Source organism: Dipodomys ordii, unplaced genomic scaffold (assembly GCF_000151885.1).
Source record: "Dipodomys ordii isolate 6190 unplaced genomic scaffold, Dord_2.0 Scaffold92, whole genome shotgun sequence".
Lineage (NCBI taxonomy): Eukaryota > Metazoa > Chordata > Mammalia > Rodentia > Heteromyidae > Dipodomys > Dipodomys ordii.
Window position 1 is genome coordinate 2,475,902 of NW_012267308.1, and position 12,206 is coordinate 2,488,107.

General features: G+C 47.9%; 1 protein-coding gene across 1 annotated transcript in view; it reads right to left on the minus strand.

The window, feature by feature from the left end:
• Positions 1 to 12,206, minus strand: part of Ankrd27 (ankyrin repeat domain 27 (VPS9 domain)) — a 34,647-nt gene that overhangs the window by 11,222 nt on the left and 11,219 nt on the right. The window contains exons 8-19 of the mRNA XM_013026155.1: positions 11,461 to 11,587; positions 10,491 to 10,569; positions 10,045 to 10,177; positions 8,835 to 8,927; positions 7,995 to 8,122; positions 7,320 to 7,402; positions 6,290 to 6,405; positions 5,338 to 5,430; positions 4,915 to 5,112; positions 2,345 to 2,404; positions 1,511 to 1,630; positions 689 to 733 (exon numbers count right to left, since the gene is read on the minus strand). Coding sequence (XP_012881609.1) covers positions 689 to 733; positions 1,511 to 1,630; positions 2,345 to 2,404; positions 4,915 to 5,112; positions 5,338 to 5,430; positions 6,290 to 6,405; positions 7,320 to 7,402; positions 7,995 to 8,122; positions 8,835 to 8,927; positions 10,045 to 10,177; positions 10,491 to 10,569; positions 11,461 to 11,587 — 1,275 coding nt within the window. The remainder of the gene's footprint in view (positions 1 to 688; positions 734 to 1,510; positions 1,631 to 2,344; positions 2,405 to 4,914; positions 5,113 to 5,337; positions 5,431 to 6,289; positions 6,406 to 7,319; positions 7,403 to 7,994; positions 8,123 to 8,834; positions 8,928 to 10,044; positions 10,178 to 10,490; positions 10,570 to 11,460; positions 11,588 to 12,206) is intronic.

Consider the following 12,206-nt stretch of genomic DNA (forward strand, 5'->3'; position numbering starts at 1 on the left):
TAGGGACCAACCTACCATCATCACAGCTCACACGAACTCTCTTCCTCTTTCTCAAAAAAGGAACAGGTGGCCAGGTACCAGTGGCTCACACCTGTCATCCCATTTACTCAGGAGGCTAAGATCTGAGGATTGTGGTACAAAGCCAACCAGGGCAGTAAAGTCCATGAGACTCTTATTTCCAGTAAACTACCCAAAGAAGCCACAAGTGGAGCTGTTGCTCAAGTGGAAGAAGGCGTGCACAGACACACACACACACAAAGTGGAAAGAAGCTACGCACTTGTAGCTCACACCTGTAATCTCTACCATTTGAGTCACACAATTTCACTTCCTGCTTTTTGGTAGTTAATTGGAAAAAAAGAGTCTCATCGACTTTCCTGCCCACACTGGCTTCAAAATCATGATCCTCCAGATCTCAGCCTCCTGTGTAGCTAGGATTACAGGTGTGAGCCATTGGCAGCTGGCTTCTTTTGGCTTTTTAAAATGTGCTTATAATGCTGACCACATTTGGTGAAAACCACAGGTAGTAATCCATGATATTTGGCTTACCAAATATATTAACAGTACCCTCTAGATAGAGTTGAGCAGAGTCCACACCACTTGAGCCTGAGCAGGAAGACCCTGGGATGTAAATGTTTTACATCCCAGAGCTGAGAGCAAGCTTTAGGCATTACATGTCCAAAAACTCACCATTTCTAGATCTCCATCTGCAACAGCTCTTAATAGTTTTTCTACCTTAATAAAAGGAAAAAAGAATGTCAGGGAAAGATTTTAATATAAACTAAAAAACCAGAAGTAACATAAATCTTCTGAAATCTTAACAGCCTCTATCTGTACACTTTGATGGGTGAGTTTATTTTTTGCTTTTGTTTGGAGCCAGTACTAGGACTTGAACTCCGGACCTCATGCTCTCATTTGGCTTTTTCACTCAACACTAGTACTTTACCACTTGAACCACACCTCCACTTCCAGCTTGTTGGTGGTTCATTGGAGATAAAAAGAGTGTCACAAACTTTCATGCCCAGGCTGGTTTTTTTTTTGTGTGTGTGTGAAAATACTGTACAGAGGGGTTACAATTACATGGGCAAGATAATGAGTGCATTTCTTATCAAGCATTGTAGCCTCCTCCTTTGTTTCCCCTTCCCATCCGATCCTCCCCCACCCCTCCACTCAACCCTCCCCCCGCCACCAAAGTTGTAAAGTTCGTTTTCGACCTAACGACTTGTACGTCTCATTGTTGCAATGGGTCCACCTGTATCCCTAGTTAAACGATTTGTTTTTTCCCTTCCCCTCCACAAATTATACCAACATCAAATACAGTGAAAGCAGGGGTTATACCGTGGGGGAGGGCCCAGGCTGGTTTTGAACCAGTGATCCTCAAATCTCAGTCTCCTGAGTGGCTGTGATTACAGGCATGAGCTCCTAGCACCTAGCCAGGCTACAGCTCTTTAGCCAGCCACCATGATACTAGGATCCCAGAATCCTCTTCACCATCTCCCACCCGAGACTCACCTCTCTGAAGTCCTTCTTGGCCTCTTCTTGCCGAGAGCTCACCAATGCTGAGGAGAAGCTGGAGGTGGATGAGTCCTGGCTGATGGAGTCCATGGAGCGCTGAGGGGACTGGGAAGGGACCTAGGAGGAACAAGAGACGTGGGGCTGGGGTTGGAGGCATGGCTCCAAAGTTGGTAGAGTACTAGCCAATGAGTAAAAGCCTCAGGTACAGAGGTTGAGTCCCAATCTTGGACCAAAAACAAAAAACACCCAGGTGCTGGTGTCTCGTGCCATCCTAGCTACTCAGAAAGCTGAGATCTGAGCATCACAGCCTGGGCAGGAAAGTCCTTGAGACTCTTATCTCCAATGAACCATCAGAAAACTACAAGTAGCAATGTGGCTCTACGTGGTAGAGCACTTGCCTTGGCACAAAAGCTCAGGGACAGCTCAGGCCCTGAGTTCAAGCCCCACGACTGATTTTTTTTTTTTTTGATCAGTCATGGGGCTTGAACTCTGGGCTTGGGCGCTGTCCCTCAGCTCTTCAGCTCAAGGCTAGCACTCTACCACTTGAGCCATAGTGCCACTTCCGATTTTCTAGTGCCACTTGCGATTTTCTAGTGGTTTATTGGAGATACGAGTCTCACAGACATTTCCTGCCCAGGGTTGGCTTTGAACCGCGATCCTCAGATCTCAGCCTCTTGAGTAGCTAGGATTATAGGCATGAGCCACCGGTGCCCAGCTATGACTGATTTAAAAAAAAGAAAAAAAGGAGACAAAGGGCTCAACAACCTGTGAGGCCATAAGAAGAGGCCAAGGACACCACTGTCAGCAAGCAGCCCGGCTTGAAGGACTTACCTCACCAAGTGTGGGCCTCCTGTCTGAGGGCAGCTGGTGGGCTTGCATTACAGACAGAATCTGGAGGACAAAGAGGTAGGGAGAGCATTGAGCAGAGGCCCCACTGACTGCCTGCCCTACAGAAAACAGCACAGCCAGCGTCCTGAGGCCCTCATACCAAAAACCAAGAGCCAGAGTGAGTGGGAAGTTACTGGGGTACACAGCAGATAAAGCTGGCTCCTCAATAAGAATGAAGAAATGCTCAACTCCTCTAGTCATAAAAGAAATGCAAATCAGGAAGTGGTGCTGTAGCTCAAGTGGTAGAGCGCTCGCCTTGAGCTGAAGAGCTGAGGGACAGCGCGCAGGCCCAGAGTTCAAGCCCCACGAAAAAAAAAAAAAAAAAAAGAAATGCAAATCAAAACAATATTGAGATTCCACCTCACCCCAGTTAGAATGGCTATAATCAAGAACTCTAATAACAACAGACGCTGGAAGGGATGTGGACAGAAGGAAACCTTACTGCATTGTTGGTGGGAATGTAAACTTGTGCAACCACTTTGGAAAGCAGTATGGAGGTTCCTCAAAAGACTCCACATAGAGCTCCCCTATGACTCAGCAATCCCACTTTGGGGCATTTACCCAAATGATCACAAACAAGACCACACTAAAGCTACCAGCATTATTGCAGCATTATTTACCATAGCTAAGATATGGAACCAACCCAGATGCCCCTCAGTAGATGAATGGATCAAGAAAATGTGGTATGTATACACAATGGAATTCTATGCCTCCATCAGAAAGAATGACATTGCCCCATTTGTTAGGAAATGGAAAGACTTGGAAAAAATTATATTAAGTAAAGTAAGCCAGGTCCAAAGAAACATAGGTCCCATGGTTTCCCTTATTTGCAATAACTAGTATATAGCTGAGACAAGCAGAAAAGGTCAGATAAGATGATGTTAAATGAAATGAACCCCAAGATAAAGACACAAGTGGTTTTTACTTTCTTGCTATTGTTTCTAACGTATTTATAAGGTACTACGTGATTTTCGTGTTGCTTTGTATGTCCCTCCCCCACGGCATAACCCCTGTTTTCACTGTATTTGATGTTGGTATAATTTGTGAGGGGAAGGGAAAAAAACAAAATGTTTAAATAGGGATACAGATTGACCCACTGCAACAATGAGCAATGAGATGTACAAGACCCTATGTCGAAAAACGAACTTTACAAGTTAGGCATGGGGGTGGGGGTGGGGGGATGGAAGGGAAAGGATGGGAGGGGAAAAACAAAGGAGGCGGCAACAATGCTTGATAAGAAATGTACTCATTACCTTGTTCATGTGATTGTAACCCCTCTGTACAGTATTTTCACAACAAAAAACTTATTTAAAAAAAACAAAAACAAAAACCTGGCTCCTCCACTGCCACGGATTTCCTGTCCAACGCAGAGTCCATTTTCCCTAGAAGATCTCAAAGACTCCATCATTCCGGGCACTGGTGTAGGATGCCTGTCATCCTAGGTGCTCAGGTGACTGAGCACTGAGGATCATGGTTCAAAGCCAGCTCAGGCAGAAAATTCGGATTCTTTTTTGTATGTGTGTATGCTGGTCCTGGGGCTTGAACTCAGGGCCTGGGTGCTGTCCCTGAGCTTTCTTGCTCAAGGCTTTCTTGCTCTACCACTAGAGCCACAACTCCACTTACAGCTTTTTGCTGGTTCATTGGAGATAAGAGTCTCATAGACTTTCCTGTCCATGCTGGCTTCGAACTGTGATCCTCAGGTCTCAGGCTCCTGAGTAGCTTGGATAACAGGCTTGAGCCACTGATGCCCAGCTAAAACTTGATTCTTATCTCCAATGAACTACCAAAAAGCCAAAGTCAAATGTAGCTGAGCTAGCAAAAGAGACAAGAGCCTAGGGTCTGAGTTGAAGTCCCCATGATGATACAAAATTTGAATACGTATTAAAATAAAGCTAGGGGGTCTGGGAAGGTGGCTCAGTGGTAGAGCACTTGGCCTTGCATGTCTGAGGCCCTGGGTTCGATTCCTCAGCACCACATAAGCAAAAAGAAAAGAAAGCCAGAAGTGGCGCTGTGGCTCAAGTGGTAGAGCGCTAGCCTTGAGCTGAAGAGCTGAGGGACAGCGCCCAGGCCCAGAGTTCAGGCCCCATGACTGGACCCAAAATAAAATAAAATAAAATAAAGCTAGGGGCTGGGAAGGTGGCTCAGCAGTAGAATGCTTGCCTTGCATGCATGAGGCCCTCGGTTTGATTCCTCAGCACCACATAAGCAGAAAAAAAGCCAGAAATGGTGTTGTGGCTCAAGTGGTTGAGCGCTAGCCTTGAGCTAAAAAGCTAAGGGACAGCAGAGTTCAGACCCCACGACTGACAAATAAATAAAATAAAATAAAGCTAGTCATATTGAAAGCCATTAAGTAAAACCCAGGAATAGTGAGGCCCTAAATGAAGCAGAGAGAAGGCAGGCCATGTCTCATTTTTGTTTGTTTGGCCCTATGGCTGTGTGCCCAGTGAGGCCGCTCTATCACCCTGACCCTGGGTTATTTTTTGGCTGTTTTTAGTTGTTCCATGGCGGGCTACCTTTGCGTTTAATGCACACTGCAGTGGTGTTTCTTTCATTCTGTTCTGGACATCCGTGGGAGCCCCGTTCTGCAGGAGCGTCTCGATGATGCCTTGGTAACCCCAGCGCGCAGCTATGTGGAGAGGTGTGTCTCCTTTCTCATTGCTGATGTCCAGCCGGCACAACTGCGCGTCGTAGTATACCAGCGCCTTCACACACTGCAAAGCAATGGGACAAAATGGCTGGGTGCAAGGTGGCGCACACCTGCAACCACAGGTGCTCGGGAGCCTGAGATCCACCTGCAGTGGAGGTGTGGCTCAAGTGGTAGAGCACAAGACTTGAGTGAAAAATCCAAGGGACAGTGTCCAGGCCCCGAGTTCAAGCCCCATGACTGGCATTTCTCAAAGGAAATGCTGAGTGACAGTAGATAGGAAATGACGTACGTCCTCATGGCCGTGGGTGCAGGCCAGGTGGAGTGGGGTGTGGCCGTTGTTGTCCTGGATGTCGGTACTGGCCTTGTAGTGAAGCAACAGGAGCTTTGGGGGACAAAAGACATCAGCTGAACCCCAGCAAAGGGCACAAGCCCTGACCCCGGAGCTCAACCCCCATTACAGGAAAACCTAATAATTATTATATTATTTTATATATTATGTTACATATGCATGTAACAATTATATAACAGTGATATGTTTATGTAGTATATTAAAATGTATTTATAAATTTATATATGAACACATTATATTTATATATTTATATAATTATTAATATAGCACTATTGTATTATACACTACATATAAGTGTATTATAACATATGTTGTACACTTATACATTATGTATTATGTTAACCTATAAAACATTTCTCTATTATATATTTTTATATTACTATATGATACCCACTATATATATTTTATTACTATTATTAGTATTATATAAAGTTACCTTCTATGTATCAGAAACATAAGTGAATTTTGGGTTTGGAATTGGATCCTATCCCCAACAGAAACCATTATGCACATGTAAATTCCAAAATTTCCTAAGGATCTGAAATCCAAAACATCCTCCGCCCCCCCAAGTGTTTGGCAGATGGCATTGCTCAGCCTGTGCTATTATTAAAATTATGCCCCCTCTCACGCTTCCACCAGAGTTTGGAGACATGGAAGGCAAGCATCTAGAGCCCTGCCCTTCCCTCTGCCAGATGATCAGACATTTCCCCAGTCAACCCAGGACTGTGGTCCAGCGAGGCCAGGCAGGCTCCCCACTGCCCTGAGAGGACAAGGCCTGTGTGGCTCAGAGAAGTGTGGCTCTGGGAGCAGGCAGCACAGGATATACCGCCGGACCATCATGTCGCCTTGCAGATCTGAGCTCCTGTGGGCACCGTGCCGCCCTGCCACTCACCGTCACGCTTTGATAGCCCTTCTGACATGCCAGGTGCAGCGGGGTAGCACCATGGTAGTCTGTGGCATTCACTGCCGCACCCTTGGACACCAGCAGGTCAACGAGTGACGCCTGTCCTGTATAACAGAGGGACATCAGGCTGGGGAAGGGAAGAGAGGGGCTGCCCGGAGAAAACAAACCCACACACATGCTCCCCCTCTTGGGCCAGGCATGACAACTGCTAGGTAAGAGCCAGAGCCAAGAAAGGCGCCAGTGGTTCACACTTGAAACCCCTGCCACGCAGGCAGTGATGGGGTGTTTTGTTCTGTTCATCACACGCGCTGGGTAAGGGGCCTGCCGCTGTGCTACATCCCAACCTTGCACTTTTCTCCCTTAAAAGTCTAGCTGGGCACTGGTGGCTCATGCCTGTCATCCTGAGACCTGAGGATCGTGGTTCTAAGGCAGCCAGGATCAAGAAAGTCCATGAGACTCTTATCTCCAATTAATCAGCAAAGAGCCAGAAATGGAGCACAAATGGTAGAGTGCCAGCCTTGAGCACAAAAGCTCAGGGACAGCACCCAGGCCCTGAGTTCAAACCCCAGGATCAACATGTATACACACAGACACAGACACACACACACACACACACAACTAAAAAATTCATTTATTGATGCACTTTTGCTACGCTGCCCAAGCTGACCTTGAACTTGTCTCCTTCCTGCCTCAGGATCCCAAATAGCTGGGATTACAAGTAAACACCATTATGGCCCCTGACTCCAAAAGATTTTCTAAAAGAGAGCTGCAACAACCAACTTATCATTCTCAATGAGCTGAGACTCCGGCTCATGAGGTGCAGGCTCCACGTAGGGAGAACCATGCACAGAGTCCTCCGGGCCAGGAGGAGGTGCAGTAGCCAGCAAGGCCTGGGGCCTTGCCCTTTCCCGGCCCAACGAGTGGACCCAGGACACAGCACCTGCTGCATCGCCGTCAGCTGGGCTTCCCTGGGGTCCCAGGGTTCCAGAACCCACGGGAACCAGCCACGGCCACCTACCGCACAGAGCAGCCATGTGGAGAGGCGTGTAGCCACTGTCATCTCTGGAGAATGGAGTGACAACTGAGGGATCATTCATCCTGCTGTAATCAGAGACAGAAGACACAGCAATGAACCCTAGGGGAGATAGGGAGAGGCTCTCCCTCGGCCATGCCAGACTAGCTGGGGTCTGGGACCATCACATGAACCAAACATTCGATGCCACATGCGTGATGGGGAGAACCTTGAAACCTCCCATCCTGAAGCCGGTTTCCCCAGGCTGGGCAAGCCCTACAGCAGCCTGATTCCCTGAACAGACAGACACAGCCGATTGCAGGTGCTGGTGGAGGCAGGCAAGAGGCGGTAAGAATAAAGAATAAAGCCTCCATCCCCAGGGCATGGAACACCAATGGCAAGTTCCACCAAACCCCCATGTGTGATCTCTTTCTCCTCTGTTCTTTTTGGTGTCAGTCCGGGGGCTTGAACGCAGGGCCTGAGTGGTGTACTGAACTTTTTCTGCTCAAGGCTGGAGCTCTACCACTTGAACCACAGCTCCACTTCTGGTTTTTTGGATGTTAATTAGAAAGATGTCTCCTGGACATTCCTGCCCAAGCTTGGATGCACAGATCTCAGGCTCCTTGAGTAGCTGGGATTACAGGCATGGGGCACGGTGCCCAGCTCCCAGCACCCTCTTACCCAGACACAAGTTTCTCGCAGTCATCACAGAAACACAGCGGGTGGCACATTTTCTGTATGACATCCCTGTCACAGTCCTGTTGGCTCAGAAGCTTTTCCACTTCCTTCTGGTTACCGGATGCAATGTGCTGAAAAGCCACATCCCAAATGCTGTCATTCTTCTCCAAAACCACCAACCATTTGCAGACTTTGTGTGCATGTGCACCTTGCACACACTGGCAGTGGGGCCTGGGTGCCATCCCTTCATTTTTCCACTTAAGGCTGGTGCTCTACCATGTGAGCCATAGCTCCACTTTGCAGGGTTTTTTGGTCAGTCGTGGGGCTTGAACTCTGGGCGTGGGCGCTATCCCTCAGCTCTTCAGCTCAAGGCAAGCGCTCTACCACTTGAGTCACACTGCATTTCCGGTTTTCTAGTGGTTTATTAGAGATAAGAGTCTCATGGACTTTCCTGCCCGGGCTGGCTTTGAACCGCAATCCTCAGATCTCAGTCTCCTGAGTAGCTAGGATTACAGGTGTGAGCCACTGGCGCCCGGCTACACTTCCCAGATTTTTAGCTTCACTTTCTGGATTTTTTTTTTAATGTGTGCCAGTTCTGGGGCTTGAATTCAGGATCTGAGAGCTGTCCCTGAGTTTTGCTCAAGGTTCCACTTCCAGCTTTTTTGCTGGTTCACTGGAGATAAGCATTACATGGATTTTCCCGCCCGAGCTGGCTTGGAACCAAGATCCTCAGGTCTCAGACTCCTTGGTAGTTTGGATACAGGCATGAGACACTAGTGCCTGTTTTTTTTTTGGACACTGAAAGCTGGGCCATTTGCCCATGAAAAAGCCCCGGGACCTTACCTTAAACAGGCAGTCAGTAGGAGTGGAAGCCATCTGTGACAGGAAGTTCATTTTCTGCTTAAGGAACAGTCTGTCTCCCAATCCTTCAGACTCCTACAGGAAACACAAACAACTTGTGATCACAGACCAACTGAGCTATCAGTACCGCTGTCCAGGCCCAGGTAGAACCCCAGTCATGTAGCTCAGGGCAGGGCAGGACAGGACCAGAAGGGCCCTCTCACCATCCTTGGTCCGCACACTGAGGGAACACAGCAGATTCTCCTTGGGTGGTTGGGGGTGGGGCCATAGAGAGCTGCTGCCTCCAGGGACCAATCAATCTCAGGGCAGTGGCTTCATGGGTGTGGAATGTGTCACTTCCAAATGTGGAATGTCCCATCCCCACGCCATCAGCCTCCAGATGGACATCTGGACTCTGCACACCTCTGTCCTGGTCTACGCTAGTGCCTACACGACCCTCCCTATGTTGTGCCAACCAGGGGTTCTGCTATAGTCAGGAAGCCATCTGATAGGCTGGATTCTGCACCCCAGTGATCAGTGGGAGGACATGGAAAAGACTTGTGAAAAGATCAGGCACCAGAGGTGGAACTGTGGCTCATGTGGTAGAACGCCAGCCTTGAATGGAAAACGCTAAGGGACAGTACCCAGGCCCTGAGTTCAAGCCCCACAACTGACAACAAATTAAAATTACAAAATCAGGTATCAAATAGAGACCAAAGTCTAGGAAGACACTTCAAATTCCTGGCTGGGCACTGGTGGCTCACACCTGTCATCCTAGTTACTCAGGAGGCTGAGATCTTCAGCTCAAGGTAAGCATGCTACCACTTAAGCCACAGAGGCAATTCCGTTTTTCCTGTCTCATGGACTTTCCTGCCTGGGCTGGCTTTGAACCGTGATCCTCAGATCTCAGCCTCCTGAGTAGCAAGGATTACAGGTATGAGCCACCAGCACCGGGCTTCTGTGGGACTCTTATCTTCAATGAGCCGGCAAACAGAAGTGCAGCTGTGGCTCAAGTTGTAGCGTACCAGCCTTGAGTGAAAAAGCTCAGGGACAGTACCCAGGTTCTGAGATCTCTTTCTTGGGGCAAAGGAAGGGAATGATGTATGAATGTCGTATGAATGTAAGAATGCTCTTACCTATAGCCAACCCCAGAGCCCCACTAATGATGCTAGGACACCCCCAAAGCACAGGTGGGGTCGGAGGGAGAGCTTACAGGGGGCTTTGCAGACAGGCTCCCTTGGCGGATATACTGGATTGCAGCCTCGATGGAGGTCAGGCAGTATCCCAATTCATCTTTTGCTGAGCTGCAGAATCGGAAGCTTTTCATATAACTCAAATTTGCCATCCTGACAAAAACAAGCAAACAGTTTTACTGCCTTAAAACATGCTGCAGCTAGGGTCTGTGGCTTGCATCTGGGATTCTAGCCACTCAGGAAGCTAAGATCTAGAAGATCATAGTTCAAATCCATCCTGGGCGGGAACCACCATGAACCACCAAAAAGCCAGAAGTGAAGCTGTTTATGGCTCAAGTGATAGAGCACTAGTTATGAGCAAAGAGCAGGTCAGGGACAGAACCCAGACCCTGAGTTCAAGCCCCAGGACTGGCACATGCACATGCACACACACACAAAATATTGCAACAAAAAAGAAAAGAGTTACCAATTAGGGATTTCTGTCTTCACAAGCAAATACAACAGGACTGATAGAAGATCATCGGCACACATGGTCTCCAAGTTAACTACAAGGGGAGAAAACACAGTTCAAAGCCAGCATGTGCCTGAAACAGGAGAATGTTTATGAGTGGCCACAAAACCAGGCTCCAGAGAGCTTGGACATCGGGAGGGATTTCATCACAGTTTCCTTTCAGGCGTCTAAATCACCTGTCAGATTCAAAGGGATAAAATACACAGCACTAGCTGGGCTTGGCAGCTCACACTTTTAATCCTAACTCTTCAAAAAGCTGAGATCTGAGGATCCCAGTCACAGCCAGCTTGGGCAAGAAAGTCTGTGAGACTCTTGTCTTCACTAAAACAGCCAAACAGCCAGAAGTGGAGGTGCAGCTCAAGCAGTAGGGGACTCACTAGCCTTGAGCAAAAAAAAAACAAAAACAAAAACAAAAACCCACAAACTAACAAAGAAGCAGCAGCTTAAGGTTAGTGACAGGCCCTGAGTTCAAGTCTTAGGCCTGGCACACACATGCGCACACATATACACACACACAAAACACATAGCACTGCTAGGTATTGTTGGCTCAGACCTATAATCAAGAGGCTGATATGTGAGGATTATGGTTCAAAACCAGCCTGGGCAGGAAAATCCATGAGACTCTTATCTCCATTCAAACAGTCAAAAAACTGGAATTGGAGGTTTGGCTCAAGTGGCAGCCTACCAGCCTTAAGTAAACTAGCTAAGCAAGACTGTGAGGCCCTGAGTTTCAAATTCAGGTTTGGCACACACACAACCAAAATTGTTTTTCAAGCAAACAGGTGAACACTGCTGCTTCTTGGTCTGTATTTCCACAGATTGAGCCTAGTCTAGCCCTCCAAGACGCTTAGGACAGCATGCCATCAGGTAGGGGTGTGGGCGCTCCCCCTCCCCACCCATGCCGGCCCCTTCCCCAGGCATGCACCTCTGTGGCTGGGAGACTGGGTGATGAGCTGTATCACCTTCCTCAGGCAGAGCAGCTTCTGCTGTGGGGAGGTGCATTTGTTCAGCTGGGCCAGCTCTCTCTTCGCACGAGGGATGTTGAAGCTGTGAAATCATTGGGAGGGACAACTGCAGATGACTGCAAGAGGGCCACTTCTGGTCCCAAGAACAGAGCTCATATTATCCATCACTGACTTTGGGCCAGAGGCCAAACAGAACAGGATTTAAATCCTACTCAGGACAGGTGTAGTGGTTCACGTCTATAATCACAGCTACTTGGAAACCTGAGATCTGAGAATCATGATTCAAAACCAAACCAGGCCAAGAAAGACCAGAAGAATCTTATTTCCAATGAACCACCAAAAAGGCAGAAGTGGAGCTGTGGCTCAAGTGGTAAAGCACTAACCTTGGGCAAAAAAAAAAAAGCTCAGGCCCTGAGTTCAAGCCCCAGCCAGTGCTAGCACCAAAAACGAATTAATCAATCCACCCCATTCAGGCTTCCTGGGTGGCTCAAGTGGTAGAGTGACAACCTTAAGCAAAAAAGCTAAGCAAGATTGTGAGGCCAAGTCTGGTACATAAAAAAAAAATCATCAAGTATAAACAGAATTAGGGGAACAGCCTAACAAACAGATGAACCCTGTTGCACCAAAACTTTGGAAATAGAAAAATCTCAGCCCTAGGGATTAATAGCCTATAAGAGGAAGGAGCTTGATAGTGTGTGTGTGTGTG